Source organism: Lepisosteus oculatus, chromosome 13 (genome assembly GCF_040954835.1).
Source record: "Lepisosteus oculatus isolate fLepOcu1 chromosome 13, fLepOcu1.hap2, whole genome shotgun sequence".
Lineage (NCBI taxonomy): Eukaryota > Metazoa > Chordata > Actinopteri > Semionotiformes > Lepisosteidae > Lepisosteus > Lepisosteus oculatus.
Window position 1 is genome coordinate 2881173 of NC_090708.1, and position 17780 is coordinate 2898952.

At 40.8% G+C, this 17780-nt stretch overlaps 1 protein-coding gene across 25 annotated transcripts in view; it reads left to right on the forward strand.

Annotated features, from left to right (window-relative positions):
- The window catches only part of mbnl1 (muscleblind-like splicing regulator 1), an 88248-nt gene that overhangs the window by 18687 nt on the left and 51781 nt on the right, over positions 1-17780 (forward strand). For 21 of the 25 annotated variants that reach the window (XM_069197799.1, XM_015360803.2, XM_015360806.2 and 18 more), the window contains exon 2: positions 12080-13123. The exons of 2 other annotated variants lie outside the window; for them this stretch is intronic. In XM_069197799.1, the coding sequence (XP_069053900.1) occupies positions 12950-13123 (174 nt within the window). In that variant the 5' untranslated portion in view covers positions 12080-12949. Of the gene's footprint in view, positions 1-174; positions 334-12079; positions 13124-17780 lie in introns of those variants that run through there. 2 more of the 25 variants (XM_015360805.2, XM_015360815.2) reach the window with 2 other exon arrangements.

Sequence of the window (17780 nt, forward strand, 5' to 3'; positions counted from 1 at the left end):
TGTCGGGAGAGCTCAGGGGCCGAGCAGATAGGAGAAGCTGAGGCTGTGCCTGCACTGGCTTCGTTTATCAGGTTGAGGGGGCTAAGTTACTGCGGTTTAAGGTTTCATATCGCACACCATCTTTAGCTGGAAAGAAAACAGAAGGTCACAGCTGCAGATCTGTATACAGCAGCCTCTTCCTGTCTGAGTGCTGCAGGCACACACCACAGCAGAGCTCGAGAGCTGTATTTCGACTGATCCGAGAGTGAGAAACAGGTGGATAACCCACCGGCATCTTTTCAGGGTCTTGATTTAAGGCAAAACGATGACACATTGCCATGAACTGGAGGACTTGTGAGTTCCGTTTTTAGTTAAGGTTTTTTTCCCTTTCTAGTTTTGGTTAAGAAGCTTCTGAAGGTTGCTTGTTCTGCATGTGGTCCAAATATGTGCTCTGAAAGGTTAACTCTCTGCCTACTGCATATAAATTATGCGTGACATGTTTAGCTGTGTGTCCTTATATGGCGAGTGCTGTATTTCAGTACAGTATGGGTTTGCCAAGCTACTGGGGTGGAAGACATTTAGCGTTTTTTTTTCACTTTTTTTTTTTGTAGTGCGTCATACCCAAACTGTAGGGCGAGTAAGTAAATGCAATAAGTGTTAACAGGGGTGATCAAGGAGAAGGATCATGCCTTTATTAGCCTTTCTTGCGAGAGGAAAGTTATTCTGTTAGAGAAAACAACAGAAAAGGCCTTTCGAATCGGGCAAGTTCAGGCAGAAGTTGTACGGAAGGCTATCACAGGCTTTTACCCATTAAAGGGCTGAGAGAGGCCGAGGACAACATGGCATCACGGAGCTATTTCACATGAGCTTACAGCCAAAAAACTGATAGGGATACCGTAAGTTCGAAAAGTCTGGAGCCTGAGCGAGCTGTTTATTTATTGGTTCAGAGGGACGTTATCCAAAGGCCCAGTTTGAATTTCAGTGTGGGTTTTTGCATATTTTGTACAGACATCTCTGTTGCAATGGAGCAGCTCTTCGAAATTATGGGACATTCAGGTTTATCTTTGGCGTTAATTCCAAGTAAAGTAAACAGGAATATCTCCACACCATTATCTGATAGTACGAACAGAAGCTCCTGTCAGTGGTTCCTTTTTTGCATAGATGGTACCACACCCACCCCTTTAAAGCTTCTGTCAGTTGCAGGAGGACCTGTGCTCCGACATGTACAAGCAAATGCAGATCGACAGAGTGCACTTATTCGTCAGCACAGCAGTGCCTTGGTCTGGCTGACTCAGGAAGAGGTCTCATTGCCTCCTGCTTGGGAGATACAGTCATCAGCCTCCAGAACAATAGGCAGCTATACATTCCCGTTGTTGCTGTGTGTGTGTCTGAAGGTCCAGCGGAATATTTGTCTGAATGAAAGAGCAGATATGTGAATAGATAGCTCTTCTGAATATTAATACTAACTAGGCCTTGTGAACCTGGTTAGCCGTGCACTGTATAACTCCACGTATTACGTACAGTACGTCTCCAGAATTAACAATGGATTTCTTGGGTTGCAAATCCCAATTCTATTTCTAAAAAAGGTATTGTTAGTTTTCAGTTGAATCTGAGATTTACCCAATAGTACATGGGGGACATAAATGTAATGTCATGTTTGCAAAATGTTCTTTTCAGTTTGTGTGCTGAAAACGTATTAAAGTAAAACCTTGAACAGACACAAAGTTTGAAATTCATAAAAAGGAGAATGAGCCCTTACAAGCAGCTGGTAAGATGTTTTGCTAGTGCGTGAAAAACAAATAGTCACTTCGGATGTTGTTTTGGTGTTAATCAACAGCACAACAGGATGCTTCCAAAAAAATGTAAATTGTTGCTGAGATGTATTTTTTTCTCTTATCTAGCTTTAAGGTTAAAGTGTTTAATATATGCTGTTTGGCATGTTAAGTGCAATGTTTACTGTGCCTTTAAATGGAGAAATAACAGTGCAAGAACCTTTCATTAGAATGTAGGTCTGAACACCTTTTCATTACCTAATTATTGTTAAATTACTATTTTGAATGTTATCGGCAAAGCAATCAGCACTTAGAGTGTAGCACAGACAAATATATCCTATAATTTGGAAGGATTATAGTGTTACAGACACTTCAGTTTTCACTTTTAATTATCTGAATTATTGTAATGTTGCGTTAAGTGTCTTCAGTGTTGCCATTTTTAAACGTTTTGATTTTTGTGGAGACAACAGCGGTGTGGAACTTTCACAATACGTGTTTGTTTGGTTTTTCATAAGCAGGGAATAATGGAGAGGCTCCAATATTGCCTTCCTGGAGCTAAAATGTTTCTAGCTGTGTTATTTTTAAAGGGTTCCACGTGGATGTGAAGCCATATATCTGTTAAATAATGCAAGACTGTTGCATGCTTGTCATCGAAGAGTTGCTAATCGGAGACAATGTAAATTTGTAGCGGCACTGCTCTCATTTACCCTGTGAGTAAAGTCACTGTCTTTGCAGCGTTCATTTCAGGCAGGAAACACATGTTTGGTGTGCATGCCTCAGAGCTTCTAAAGTGTCTTTGTCAAGTTTTCACTTACACTCTCTGAAGGCCCGACTTAGTGCGTTCGTACACAACGACCTGACAATTGACACATTGTCCAAGGTTTCTGGTTTCTGATTATGGTATGAATTGCCGCTGTGTGTCAACCCCCTGTGAAACCGTGGCCATCTGCACATTTGTAGGTGTGCCCATACGTGGCAGGACAACAATATCACTTCTATTCTCTCCTGTGAGCGCTGCACAGTAGTGCTTGTTCTGCTTATCTGTTGTCGTTGTTGTTTTCTAGCCTCAGAGGCACGGCAATGTCATGATTTCATGGGGGGGGGGTGGTGAGTTAAATTCCGTTTCATTCACCATTACCAGCTTCAATTTTCAGCAAGGGGGACGTTTGTTATTTTTAACGAAAATATTGTTTCAGGCAAGCCCTGGGAGTGCACACTGCTTTACAAAGAGACCCTGTCTCCCCCTGGGCTGGTAAACTGAGGCTTCTTCCAGAGAGCTGGCCAAAGAATGAAAGCAGCTCTTCTTTGTTTCACTCTGTCAGATATTTAAAGAACGGTAAACAGCCTGGGCCTTGGTGTTAGATTTCTATGAAAACATTACATTTCACTTTCCATATCTTGGTACCAAACTCATCTGCAGCATTTGACAGTGCATGATTTATTGCCAAAACAATAAAGAAATAATAAGGCTCAATCGTAAGACTTATGTTTAATTTCTGCTTTTATTTTTGTCGGTTTACATAAAGCATTAATAAAGCAGGTATCCTCTTTGTAGATATAGTCTGGCAGTGATGAAAGCATTTTAATCTACTGCTAGATAGGACTATACTGTATGCCGTTAGTTACTCTCTCTACAAGCACTTTATTTAAAAAAAACTTAGTTTTTTTCTAAATGACTATAACTCAGTTAGCTATTACACTCCAGAGTTCTGGGGAATTGCACTCATCAGATTCTCATTTGCTCCGTGCTGTGTCACGTAAATCGCAGAGCTCATGTGTGGCTAGCAGACACGAGAGCAGACAGGAGAAACAGCTGGGTCACAAACTTGTCCCGTAACTCACTCTTTTTCTGTTCAGTACAATGGCACTTGGAAAATAAGGTAAGAAAGTGCCAATCCTGCCTACAGTTACTCCCAGCTGGGGTTTGCGTTCTGTGGAGTGGGCTCCTCTGAGCTAGAGGAGAGAGTTCTGGCCACAGAGCATACTGTAACTGGAACTTTCTGGATCTAAATACATGTGCCTATGTTAGTAGGAAGTATCCAAAAACACATGGTAAAGCACACGAGGAATTTATTCATGCTGCATGTCTGCTGTGAATTTTCACATGATGCCAGGGATTAGTAAAACAGATGGGTAGATGGGTTTTGATGTGTCACATTTAAAATGCACGCCATCTAAATGAGAAGGAACTGCGAAGCCTCAGATTTTGCTAACTGATACATAAGTAGTTTTTCAAAAGCACGTCAAAACGGTCAAGTTCTAGCTGCGTTGCATATGAATCCAGTAGAGTCACTGGGAAATGGTAGAGAGTTGCGGACCAGTTATACTGTCCCATTTCTGTTGGTGAATAAAGCATCCTTTGGAAAGACCAAATGATTGGCAGAAATGGTCAGCTGCTCAATTAGAGTATTGCTCACTGGAGACGAGCAAAGGCTGCGATTGCTGATGTTAACTCTTTGGAAAATGATAGAAGAACAAGTGAGAGTAAAATGACGACATTATTCTTTTGTCCTGGGACGGCGCAGGATCAGGCGTAAGTGTCAGGGCTGATTTCTGGTGGGTTGTGGGCTCCATTCCTGGCTGCGGACGATGCTGTTGTGCCTTGAGTGAGGTACTCTACCCCAGTGGCTGCAGTCCACCCAGCAGTATGAGTGGGGAGCAGCTTTTGCGAGGGTAGACTGCGATGGACTGGCGTTCCATTCCCTGGGGGGGAGTCTTGCTCTTGATTGCTTCATGCCAAGAATGGAGGAGAAGCTCTGGCCTGTGCTGAGCTGTTTTGTGTGGCTCCAGTGGAATTACCTACCTGCCTACTTTCCTCTTAACATCGTCGCGGTGCTGCACATTGTCTTTTTGTGATCTGTTTGGAAAAAGGCAGTAGACAGGATATAAAAACGAGAACGCTGGGCTTCTGAAGGGATGGGCTGGGAAAGGGGCTCCCAGGGGGAGCCGCGTGTCTGGCTGAGTGCTGCCTGGTTTGGCTTTGGCCTCAGCTTGCTGGACGCCCGCAGCCTGTGGGATCTGCTGGGCCCCTCGGCCCCCAGGTGGCGCTGTCTGCGAGGGCTGTACCTCTCCTCCAGGTGGCACTGGCTCCGCTGCGTGCGTGCCTAGCCCCTACCTGGGGCTCGTTCCGACCGGGCGTTCTGGAGGAAGGGACTTGATGTCCTTGTCCCTCCTCTGCTGGTAAAACTGAGTTGATGCAGTCAGGAATCACAAACTGGGCTTGAAATCCTAACTTGAGAAAGAAATCATAAAAGCGTTTATTGGCTATTGCTGAGAGAATTTGAATTATGGGAGTGATATGGAGAAAGATGGATCGTTGACTGAAGGCCATGAAGAGCTTTGCTGTGTGCTGCACATGCAACCACCAGCTTTAATTACACCAGCACTACCGTTTTTGGATCTAGCTACCAATTATGCTCTGATTACAGATTGTCTTTATTTTCCACTTTTCTCCCATTGTGATGCATTTTGAGCGTTTGTAGTTTTTAAACATCTGGGATTTTATTAAAAGCACATGACAGCGCGCGCCATTCCAATGTAACTGTTGCACTGTCAGGTCGCTTCACCTTGTGTGACTTTGCTGCACAGTTGTCATTGGCCTGTGAGGTACTGTAGCTCTCTATGAAAGAGTTGGTTTTAAATGTGTTAGGAAGGATGTGGTAAGAATCATGGATGACATATATGATAACATAACATAGCATAACATCACTTCATTAGCCCTATACAATTTCTTGCATTAGGAATTCGTCTTTTCGCAGACCCCAGCTTGCTCTCCATGAGACACAGACACACAGACAGGGAGAGGCAAGCTTGGGGGTGAGCAAGGTTCCTATTGGAATGGTGTGTAGAAACGTAGAGCAGAAACTTCAGTCAAATTGTCCGCTCGCAGAAACATTAAATCAGTTTCTATGATGATTATTTTGATGTTAGTTGGAGCAACTTTATCTTAATTTATTTTGCACAAAACAAACCTGTCACCCTGAATGAGGAGCAGGTTTTTCTCATTAATTTAGCCATAATAGGTATTGTCTGTTAAATAATTTGCCAATTAACTGTAATTCGTCTTCTCTGGCCGGTAAGATTCTCATTATGTAATTTAGTAGAACATTAGAGTATATTATAAATGAAGCAAATATATTTTAAAAATATTTTGAATAAATTATTTTTTTAACTATAAATGTTTGTTAATAATACCGTTTCTTTTCGCAGTTTAGAGGACTTCAGATAATAGTAAAGATTCTGAGAGAATTATCTGATTTCAGATAGGAGTTACCAGTTCTTACACATCTGTACTGCATTTCTTTTTAGACGGGAGCAATTTTTATTTTTTAACAAAGGCGTGTACAGTAAGTATGCAGGCTGTGGCTTAAAAAAAACAGCGCATCCTGACCATTAATCTGCTTGTATGTAGCAACAGTAACATTTAACTTTTGACCATGTGCTGCACACTGCAGATTCTCTGCTCCCTGACTCACTCCTTGGAGACTGGTCCTGAGTGAGAGCTGGTCAGGAGAGAGATGCACTGACACATTTCTGCCATATGTTCCTGTATCACACATCAGTGCACGTGCTGCTTCTGCACAGGCCAATCTTGCATCCATTCTGCCCTCTTAACTGATGACTCCCGTGAGCCAGAATGAAAGAGCTTGTAGCCCACCAGGAGTTTAGTATTGTGTGAATTGGGAGGCATCAATACCTGCATTTAATAGAACTGCAGTGATGCTTCAGTTTATGTACAAAACAAACACCAGAAAGTACCTATAGAATATAATCCACTCGTAGCTGGTATTTGCTCTGGCCTGTGCTAGTTTAGAAGGCAGCAGTGACCTTGCAGCGTCGTGTTGTGTACCTTGCTCTGTAAGATGCCAAGCTGTGTAGATTGTATATATTCTCCTCATCTTGCACTGTCACCTCTTGTGTGCAGCCATGATTTCCTGAGAAAACGCAAAACGAATCTTTAATCTGTTGACTCCCCACTCTGTAAACAATCCTGCGCTTGAAAATATGTTGTATTTTTTTTTATCGAAAGCTGGCACCCGGTGTATTCCCAACAATATCCTTAGAAAGGCATCCAAGGCTGCACAGAACAGTGGAGAAGGAAATAAATCTGTAATCGCAATAAAGGAGGAATACGCAAGGGTCTTGTGCCCTGTAAACATCACAGTGGAATCTCACCATTTCCAACAGAGTGTTTAATTCCCTGTGTTTCAGTTGCAGTTAAGTGAGTCATACAGTCATACAGCATGTGTGCTGGGCAAGCCTCTGGACTGTATCTCTGTTTGAATTCTCAAAAATAAATGCATTTTCACTTAGAAAATTGGTTCATATATTCATTAAAAATGAAGTATTTTACAGAATAAAAAATCAAAGAGTCTAAAGGAGAAAAAAACAGGAAGTATTTTTTTAAAGACTTATTTCCAGACTAACTGGTAAATCATTATTCTGTTTTTTTTCAGCCCAAATATGTCAAATCAGAGACGTCAGCTCTAGCCCGTACGTGTGTCTGGATAGCTCTGAATCCAGCCATTGTTTCATTTTAATGTCTACAGATTTTTCTCCTTTCCTGTGTGTAATGTAGAGCATATTCTTTACCCTTTCAGTATAATACAAGGCAGAAATCTGTAACTGTACTGCTGCTTTTTCAGACTTGGTGTTATTTGTTACAGACTGTGCTCATTTGCATCGTCCCATTCTGAGGGAGTCTGATAAAGCCATGCAGCTTCCTCTGTCGTGGAAGTCATTCAAGGTGAAAAGATGGCGTGCCACCACGTTGCTTCTGCGTGTTGGGATTACTTTCAGATGTGGAGCCTCTCCTTTGTGACGTCTTATTATAGGGTGTTGGGAGGCCAGTGTGGTTTACTGGTTTATTCATTTTTCTAAATACATCTCCATGCGGTCCGATCTGTGTGTCTTGTCTGTACAGAACAGCTACAAAACCTTAAAAACAATATACAGTCCATTCTACATAAACAAAATACCTTTTTTGCACAGTAGGCTTAAGTTTTCACAAGGCAAAAACATTAGGAATTAGTCAGGATGGAATTAGACTTAGAAATTAGCATCTGTAGTGTTTTTTTTTTCCAAGTGGAAAAAAATACTCTAAATGCTCTTTATGTATTGCTACAGAAATACCTAAATGGTGTTACTAACCTAAGCTTCAGAAAGTCAATGCCTGGTTCATTTTTTAAATTCTGTCATTAAAGTTTCTTACTCCATGACAAATACTATGTAGTGAAACATTTTAATATTTTCCTTTGCTTTGTCCTTCCTACATATGTGGATGTCTGGGTTTTTGAATACGAAAACTGAGTAAAGATGAATATGAGACATTTTTAATAGAATTGCTCCAAAAATGAAGAAGAACATGATTTCCAAGTAGTAAAAGTTTCCTTAGGTAACTTCCAAAAGAAGCTTCTGATAATGGTGAAAAGCAAATGAGAAACTCAATGAAGAAAAAATGACATTATATAAAGAGCATTGTAGATGAGGAGAAGAATGTGCTCATCTGATGAGTCACACTGCACATCGATTTTGAACTGCACTTGTAGCTAACAGAGCTCTAGCCAGCGGGTAGCATAACTATATTTTTTATTTTAAATCACAAAAATCTGAAAGCTGCATCACCACTCACACACCTGAGACTATTAGAACATTTGAAAAATGTAACAACCCTGGCTTGTGTAATTTTAGTTTTAGTTTTTGATTGACTTTACTAATAAATATTATTCTATTTTGTAAGGCTAATAATTAAATGCATGTTTTAATGTGTAAAGTATGAAGTAATTTGGTTATGAAACCACAGCAGGTTCCTATCCTCTGCTCAGCTCGATATTGCTCTTTCTGTATCAGATAACAGGAGATTGGGATGTGGTAATCAAATTCTTGTGAACTTAGTTAAGTACTATATTAATTATATAAAAGTTTTCAATTATTTACTTTTGTATTAATACTTATTGTAGTGTTTGATGCGTTAGTTATACAACTAATTGGCATGGGCATCTGACAGGGTCTTATAAATTATATAAAAGGTATGAATAAGGCTTCCTTTTAAAGAAACAGCCTCTTGTTGATATCGCATGATGTTTCATGATGTTTCATCTCTCTCCAGCTTGGAAAAATTGGAAAGCTATTGACCTTATTTACAGTATATGAAATATTTTCAGCACTTACTATGGTATGAAAATACTGTATGTAAAACTGCCAAGCCTGATATGTCTAATCTGTTAAATTTTGCATCCTTGTGGATAAGCTGGTTCAATAGCTTTAGTCTTGGTGCCTTTGCTTTATCTGGGAAAACTGTTGTAGTACAAATGGCATAACAGATTCAGAATTCAGATTCAGATTCAGAAACAGAACAGTTCCAAATTATACTGAATTTCCTGAGTACTTCATGACTTATTAAGGAGGAGCTTAGTGTGTAATGCTTAATGTACTGTAACAAATTGTGTTTTAGTATCTAAATGTGTTTTTGCAAAAGTCAAAAGAACTTTCTTTAAGTTGAATTCGTTCAACTTCAAAGTTGAGTGAATCAACTTGTTAGTTGATTCACTCACGTTTAATCTTCACTAATGTGTATAGTATTAACTAGATATGATGAAACTTGAAAAAGCATTTGAATTCAAAATTATTTTAAGTACAATTGATGTGAGTACTGCATGTTATGCATGTACACTTTTTTTAAAAAAAAGCAAGACTTAGAACTGGCAAGAATAATAAAGAGTTATTTCAAGAAGAAATGGAAAGTACCTTGAATTACGTTGCATTACTGGGGAGAGAGGGGTTTACAGTTAACTGTGATTTTAAGAATATTCCCAAAATATTTTACCTTTTAGAAGTTGAGAGGCTATATTTAAGAGAGGTAATAAAATAATGTCAGCCCTTCTGGAGCAGTGTCCATAAGGAAGGCCTAAGTAGTCTGACTACGTAAACAAGTTTTATTGGGAAGATTTGCAGATTATCAAATAGCAGTCTTTAAATAGATGACACGGAATACACTTAACTGTGTGTCCACCCATCTCTGTAATTAATATGTTTCAATCGAGTTGTAAACAGGATGCATAGTTTTAATATTCAAAAATAGAGTGGTGTTTAAATGTTATCTTAGGTAGTTGAATTCTATTTAGCATGCATGAAATTGCAAATTCATTGGCTTGTTATCTTAATGCCTGTGGCTGTTTATGTTTCATTATTCTTGTGGCTTAAGATGCATTTATTAAAAATCTTACTGAAGTTATTCACGGTGGACCTTACACATTCCAGGCTGAATTTTGCATTGGTCCCCTTCTGCTCAGGCAAAGGTGAGAAAGATCTTGGTTGCACTTAATAATTATGTACAGTACATCTACAAAGCATTTTGGGCAAAAAAGCATGGCCCGCTAAACAAAATCTGTCATCCTGCTCAGCAGAGACCTGGCTTAACAGCGTGGCAGCCACAGAGAGGTTATTGTGTGAGGTCAGGACAGTTGCAGGAGGTGTTCTGTTAATCTGCTGGTCTCACATGAGTTTGTTTTGTCTGATGAATGTTCTGAAACATATAGAAGCAGACAGTGCCAATTGGCAGCCTGTGGAGTTTAACTTTAAGTCCCATTCTCTAATCAGTCTGTCCTGAAAGAGAACTTCGACTTGGATTTTGGAATAGACTAGTGTAGGATATTACAGTTACTGTACATATACAGTAGTTTTAAATGATGTGTTCCATTCATAAGCAGTGTTGAGGATAATACAAGTTATAGACTTTCTTTTTTTCTTATAGGAAAACTGGATTGCCTATATATATTTACCTAGTCTGATATAAGTTGATATGCCATATTGAAAGAATTACTGTAGAATAGGCAGTAGAAACCCTTTAAGTAACATTGTCTTTTTTTAGAATGCAGTGTTTTAGGGATATCATATTAAATATTTCAAATATTGTCCGATTGAAATTAACACTTTTAAAAATAAACAGCGAGATTTTATGACTCCTTCATAAACCTTCCTACCAAAAGCAGTCAGACATGCAAGACCTCTGTGAGTCAGAGGTTCTGCTCTTTAAATAGTTCTGAGTAGCAAAAGCTGCTTTTACAGAATGGCAGAGGTAAAACAGTACAGGGATCACAGTCTTTTTTTCCCTCCTAACTTGGTGGTAAAATAAATCACAGCCAGATGGTGGAATTTTAAAAACTGCAGTGTCGAAATTTCGATTCCTGATTTCAGCCAAGTAGGCCATTCAGAGTTAATGTCTTACAGATAAACCTTCTGCGTTACAAGGCCTCTGTTTGACACCGCCTCCAGCATGGGTTAAGTCAGGCAAAATCACACCCTCGAGTGTGTAGACCATTTTTACGAAAAATAAAACTGCCTCTTTAATATTTAATACGTCTGTAATGGAATCGCCTCCTTCTCTGACTGCTTATATTTTACCAGACGCTTTGACACCAGCCTGGTCTCTGTTTCCTCTGCATTTCTAAAACCTCGGAGTTGAAAAAAGGTCACAACAGGGGCTACTTGTGTTGATATTGGACCTGGCTGCAACATATTGACGGCGTCTGCTGACTGGTTTTGTGTGTGCGTGTGCTGTGTGCTCTGGAGCTGAAGAGGCAGTGCTGGAGAGGAAGGAATAGGAAGTGAATGGAAGGGGTCAGGAGATTGTTCCATTCGCACACACCCCTGCTCCCTTTCTGTTCGCGGGTGTGAGATGGAGCATAGTCTGTCCCTGAGGCAGAGCCGTCGAAGCAGAGAGCACACCAGCTAGGAAGTGAGCTGCAGTTCAGAAGCTTTTTCACTTCTGCTCCAGCTAACCGGCAGGTGTCTGTCTTGTTTTCTTCTTTCTTTTTGTCAGCGCAGGGGGACAGATATTCGCTTTGAAAAAGCAACGTGGTTTAATCCCCCGTGCTGCATGTCGGATAGATTCAGACCCCCCCCCCCCACACACACGGCTGTCCTCTCTCTAGAGAATAAGGGATAAGTCACATCTAATGGACATTTTCTCAGCTTATTGAATAGTAATGAATGTCTGACGGGCCCGACCTTTCGTGAGACAGCCCACACTGCTGGCTTTCTGCCCAGGGTACTGCTGCAACTCTGTGCGATGGGTTGTCCTATAGTCGTCCAGCACTGCTTCAGTAGGGGAAGTGGCCCCCTCTTTTTTGTCTCTTTTTTATATATATATATGTACAATGGCTGGCTGCAGTATGCTTAACTGTAAGTATGGTGTTTCCCATTTTGTGTTCCAGGCTTCCCCTGTTGCACGCTAGGTGCTGGGAGGAGGGGGTAAAGGGGGCTCTGGGGTTGTGCTAAGGAGTTAAATGCTGTCTGGTGACTTTTACTGTATCTCCTTTCTCCTACAGGTTGGTACTAAAGAAGTGCCTTTCCTGACGTCTCTGCTGCTTGGGACCGCTTCTAGAGCCGTCTGTGCTTTTTGCCTTGCTTGCTGCCAGCTAGACTGCGAAGACTGCACATCCCTCCAGCGCTGCTCCAGCCCACCCCCTCCCTTCCTCACCTGTACTTAGACATTTTGTGAACTCATCCTCGTCCTTGGCCTCGGCCTCAGCACCAGGCATCGCCCCCTGCTGCTTCATTGTAAAATCACAGTGTTTTTTTTTTTTTTTACCGGTATCTCTTTCCTTCTTGAGTGGGGGGAAAAAAAAGAGAACGTTTTTTTTGTTTGTTTTTTACTGCCATTAATAATCAACAAAAAACTTGTCGGGTTTTTCAGTTGTCGCTGCACACTGCTGCAACTCTCTGTGCCAGACTAATCAATAATGATTGCACCATAAAAACCCAATTGCCAACTCCCCTGAGCGAACGATTACAGGTTTCAGGCGACTCTACTGAAGGCACTGTGAGTTTACCACAGGGGTCTGCCACGTTCTCGGACTTGTGCTGGGCTCTGGTGTTGTGCTTGGAATGGGTTTCTGAGAGCTCTAGGCTAGTTGTAGGCCACCCCTTCACTTCAGCAATGATACTCTCCCACTAAACCTAAAACCGTTTGAAAAAGTAACAGCTCTGTGCTGTGTCAGCTCGACAAAGAAGATACCTTCTGTCAGTTCACTGAAGTGCGCCACCGCATAAACGAAGAACGCAGAAGGAGAGCCTTTTATTTATTTTTAAGGTACTTTTTTTTTTTTACTCGAATCATACCGCAGATTGCCTGGATCTTTCTTTTTTTTTTGTTGTTTTTTTTTGTGTAAAATTTCAACTACCTAGAAATTTCAAACATGGCAGTTAACGTCACGCCGATTCGGGACACAAAGTGGCTCACGTTGGAAGTGTGCCGAGAGTTCCAGAGGGGAACCTGCTCGCGACCAGACACGGAATGTAAATTTGCACACCCTTCAAAGAGCTGCCAAGTGGAGAACGGAAGAGTAATCGCCTGCTTTGACTCCTTAAAAGTAAGTACCTCCGTCAAGTGTGGTGCTAGACCTTTCCCAGTCTCCTCGCGTTCGCTCGAGGGGCTGCTTAGGGACACGGTCCTCTGCGCCTCAGCCTGGTCTGCTGGCGCTGTGGTGATCGCATCTTCCTGTTCGTGTGCGGGAGTATGAGCTCTTTGGGCCCAGTGTGATCAGTTGATGCTGGCATGCTCAGAATCAGAAACAGGGGTTCTCCTTTTGAAGTTGGTGCCCGGCTTTGTTCGAACTTCTTTTTTAAAGCGCTTACCGAGATGGGTGGTTCACTGCGCAGTTCCTGCAGTGGGTTTTTTCCTTTTTTTTTGTTACGGATGTGTTTTTGAAGATGAGGGTGCAGAGGGTGGTTAGGGCTCGCTGCAAGATCGGAACAGCTTTGAGAAAGAAAAGCAACTGCCGTTTGTCCGATCTTCTCTAAGAAGATAGGAATGTGTGCCCTATGTTACACTTAAAAGACTAACGTTTGAAACAATCCCGAGGAAAGCTTCAAAGACGTTCATTGTGCAGTCCAAATCTACAGTAATGTAGATGGGAGGTGAGCCTTACTTTTGCCATGCATCTGTCTGGTGGAGAATGAGATGAATATAAACTGTGTCATTTTCTGTCTATTTTTAGATTGGTTTGAAAGGCAAACTGAATACTTTCTAAGGGGAACCCGTGAAATGGCAGTACCTTTCAGCTGTGATAGAGAGCCTGGCTGCTGTCCAAGGTTTCATACATCCTTGCAGACAAGCAGGGGCTAAAACGTCTAGTTTACCGATCGCAGTGGAATAAAGACGTGCTCACTGGAAAAGCTGTGCATGTGCTGTCCCTCTGCTGTTTAAGAATTTGGTGTAAAAGGATGTTGCTTCAATGGATTGTCTAAAAAGGATATGGATTGCTGTGTCTGGCCAATAGTGGTGTCTAATCTTTCGCCAAAGGCTCAGCTGGTGGTAGAAAAGTGCAGGGAGTAAAGACTGGAGCAGAATCGTGTGTAATAATCTCCTGAAAGGCTGTAATTATATAGAGGGCATAAAAACTCCTGTGTACACTAAGACTGCCATGCAGCCAAGCACAGAGGGCCAGGCAGAGACTGAATGCATTGTTTCACCGTTGTGCCAGTAGTGTTATCATCTGCCTCTTGATGAAAGGATAGCTAAATAAATCATGTATTCTTTCATTGAAAGAAAAATAGAAAAAAAGGGCAATAGGAGAGATACTGCCAAATAAACCCCTAAATTGTGGCCAATTTTTTGTAAAGAATTTGTCATCACACATTGCATAGTGTTTGTGATTCTTTTTGCTAAACATGCTTGGAATATGTGGCTGAAATAGAAATAGTTCCATGAATTAAAGCCAAGTCGTTTTTTTCACTTCTATTTGCCCACTTTTTCCATATCTGTAATCAAAACCAGATTGTTTCGAACAAATGACCTACAGATTGTAGCGAAGGTGCTGGTATACTCTCTAGCTGTAGGGGCAGGAAGTTACGATTGCTTGGCTTATAAGAAATAAACACACAATTTCGTTCGAGAGCCAGACCAAGAATTCAAAGCTTCAGATTCGTCTTATTCATGTTAAAGGTTCACCACACAGCCCACTCGTAAAAAGCCAGTGGAGGGTTTGAAATTTACAAATGGTATGGCCCTAGCTCTACGTTTATTTTAATAATTTATCCTTAAACATCTTTTGTGACCAAAATATCTGTAGACAACTGCTTTCTTCTAGAAGAGTTTGTTGTTTGCCATGTTATCAATATAGATTCAAAACACACTTAATAGAATTTGTTCTTGCTATATATTTTATTAAAATGTTTAACAAAAAGTTTTCTTACAAAAGCAGCAGAATAAAACGTTATGATTCTGAAACTTAGGTGGAACATGGGATTCTGTATCAGCTTCTACTATTAAACATCTCTTATGTTTTAGTTTTTTGTTTTGTTTTAATTGGGGTTTTATTGCATTTAATTGTACTTCATAACATTGTTATTAACTGCTAGTTGTTATTATAGGTTGGTCATTTAAATTGTTTATAGTAAATAAAAATCAGTTTAAAGTAAATAAAAAAAAGATCTCATGATACCTGTCACTCCAAATATAATAAATGTTTAAATATTTAATATAAATAGTAGGATAGAACATGTGGAGTTGATTAAGAGTTTTTAGATGTCATAGCGTTAAAGACTTTTGGTTTTCAACATGGAAGGATAACTCTTAAAGATTGAAATAAGCAATCTGACAGCTGTAAAATGTCTTAGGAAATGGGTTATTAAGAATTAATAGAATTCAAAAGCCAAATTCCAAAACAACGCACAAAAAATGTTAGATTCTTGTTTTTTTCTCAGTGAAAAAATTTTGAGGTTACCTTTCTGTTTTGCAGTGGATGTACAATATACTACTTATTATGATGATGTCACAAATGTAAAAAAAAAGGTAGTTTTTGGGGGGTTTCTAGGGTTTTTCCTCAAACATTGATTGGGATTGTGCTTTAATAAACCTGTTGTGTGTCTGGGCATAACCCAAGCAACTACGGAGCAACTTGGAAAAATAGATATTACCCAGAGAGCGTTAATAAAGGAAGACTGTAAACAGCTCTTACCAAAATTCTGTGAATTTCTTTCTAACTGTGGTTCTAGCCTTTTTTCCCTGGAACAATCAGAACATGAGAAGGGTTACAAACAAAGCTCATTTAGCAACTCAGAATCATTTTGTAGTTACAAGCTAATCGATCCCAGACATCTAAAGATCCAAAGATCCAGCTGATTCTTGACCGTAGCCAGGGTATCAACGTCAACCACAGGACTGGTTAGCCTGCGCCACACTCCCAACACCCTTTGTGCAAAGAAATGCCTCCTGTTCTTGTTTTTAAATGCCCTTCCGTACAGTTTCCACTTGTGACTTCTTGGCAGGTGACTTTGGGAATGTCTATGAGGAAGGTTTCCTTATCTAATTTTCCTCCCAAACCCTAACAGTCCCCATTCATGCCAGGTTTTCTGCAGCTCGTTCAGTGAAAATAATTGGCTTATTTATTGACAGTGTTTAATAGGGGAGAGGTGTCTGCAGCAGAAAGTGCTCAGGGCGCAGTGACAGCCAGGAATACAAGGAGCAAGAGCCCCAGGGGCTTTTACATGACCCTTATTCAGCCCTGGAGAGGACGAGACAGCTTTGCACCAGCTCAGGAACGTATAGGATTACAGAATGGGTTGTTAAGTAGGCAGGGTGTTAATGAGCATTTTCCGAATTGCACAAAGGTGGATTCCCGCTGTGCCGCTATGCAGAGAGTGGTTCACCTTGTCGGTGGGGCTGTCGGAGGCATGTGGCAGCAACGTGCTCCTCTTCCTGTGCCCCTGAATCCAGCCTCCAGAGTGACTCAGGGCTGAGGGCAGGGTGTGGTATTTGACAGCTTTATTTGTGTTTCCGATCATTGTGCCGATTATTGTTTTTTTTTAGCGGCTTTGAAAGTGAAATCAGAGACGAGTTCATCTTAAACAGCATTGCGTGTGGGAGCGTGCGGGAAGCACCTATAGAAAAATGAAAGGGCTTCTCAGATGGGCAGCACAGTCTCCCTTTCTCCCCTATGGGACTTTGTAGTGGAAATAAATAGGAAAAACTGTATTTTTACACACCTCTGTCGCTCTCTCGATAAATTTTTTGTCACAGGCTTTGTAACATAAATGAACGATTCTGATCGTGAGACAGGTCACGTTATCTTTCTTGGAAAAACAGCAACAACAGAAAAAACAAGGGAATTTAATTGAGGGAGTCTCTCCTGAAAATATTAGTCATACACCATAGAAGCAGACAAAGCAGCTTAACTTCATACTTTTTTCCATAAGCTTGGTCATTAACAGGTTTGATATTAACTGGCGGATATATCATTTTATTGTCCATTGGAATATTGTGGTGTTGTGGTTAAGGCCCAACTGTTTTACTGGATTCCTTTTTTTTTACTTTGTTCTTTTTTGAAGAGTTTGATCTGCTTTCCCTCATGAAACGTACAGTATCCATCATATGAGGAGGTACTGTAATTGCTGTCGGCACTGTTTCTCAGGAAGATATCAGGTTTTTACCTGTCGCCTGGCCCCTCTAAATGTCACAGTTCATTAACTGGAGAGCAGTGCGTGCCAGTCATACTTGTCTGCAGGGTGAAGAAGACTTCACCCTCAACAGCTGTGCGATGGAAAGTCTGTGTTATTCAACAGCATTAAAGCCTGTACTGTGTGGCCTGTGACAACTCCAGGTCTCTACGTGACTTTTGAAAGCATGATTTCTCTAGAGCAGAAGTGGCGGTCAGTATTTTTTTAGACATAATATTTTCATTAGGATTGTATTTTGTTTCCTTTGAGGGTTTGCAGTTTTTTTGCCTTTTTGGTCCTTTAATGCGGCCCAAATCATTTATTCCGTCTTCCGATGAGACTAATTGTTTTGGTAAAATCTGGAAGGCACTGCTGTTTTGGTCAGAGCTGCCTTAATCTGTGCTGAGGAGTTATGGTGTTTCAGTAGATTGTTTCATTGGAAAATGTGTTGGTCACCCTTGATCACACTGCAGTGTGCAGGAGCCTGTTATTTTATTACTCCTTTGCCCATGAGGTGGGGTAAAAAAGTTTGCATTTCTGAGCTTTGCTAGGGTGATGTCCAGGTTTTAATGAAGCAATTACCCCCGTAGT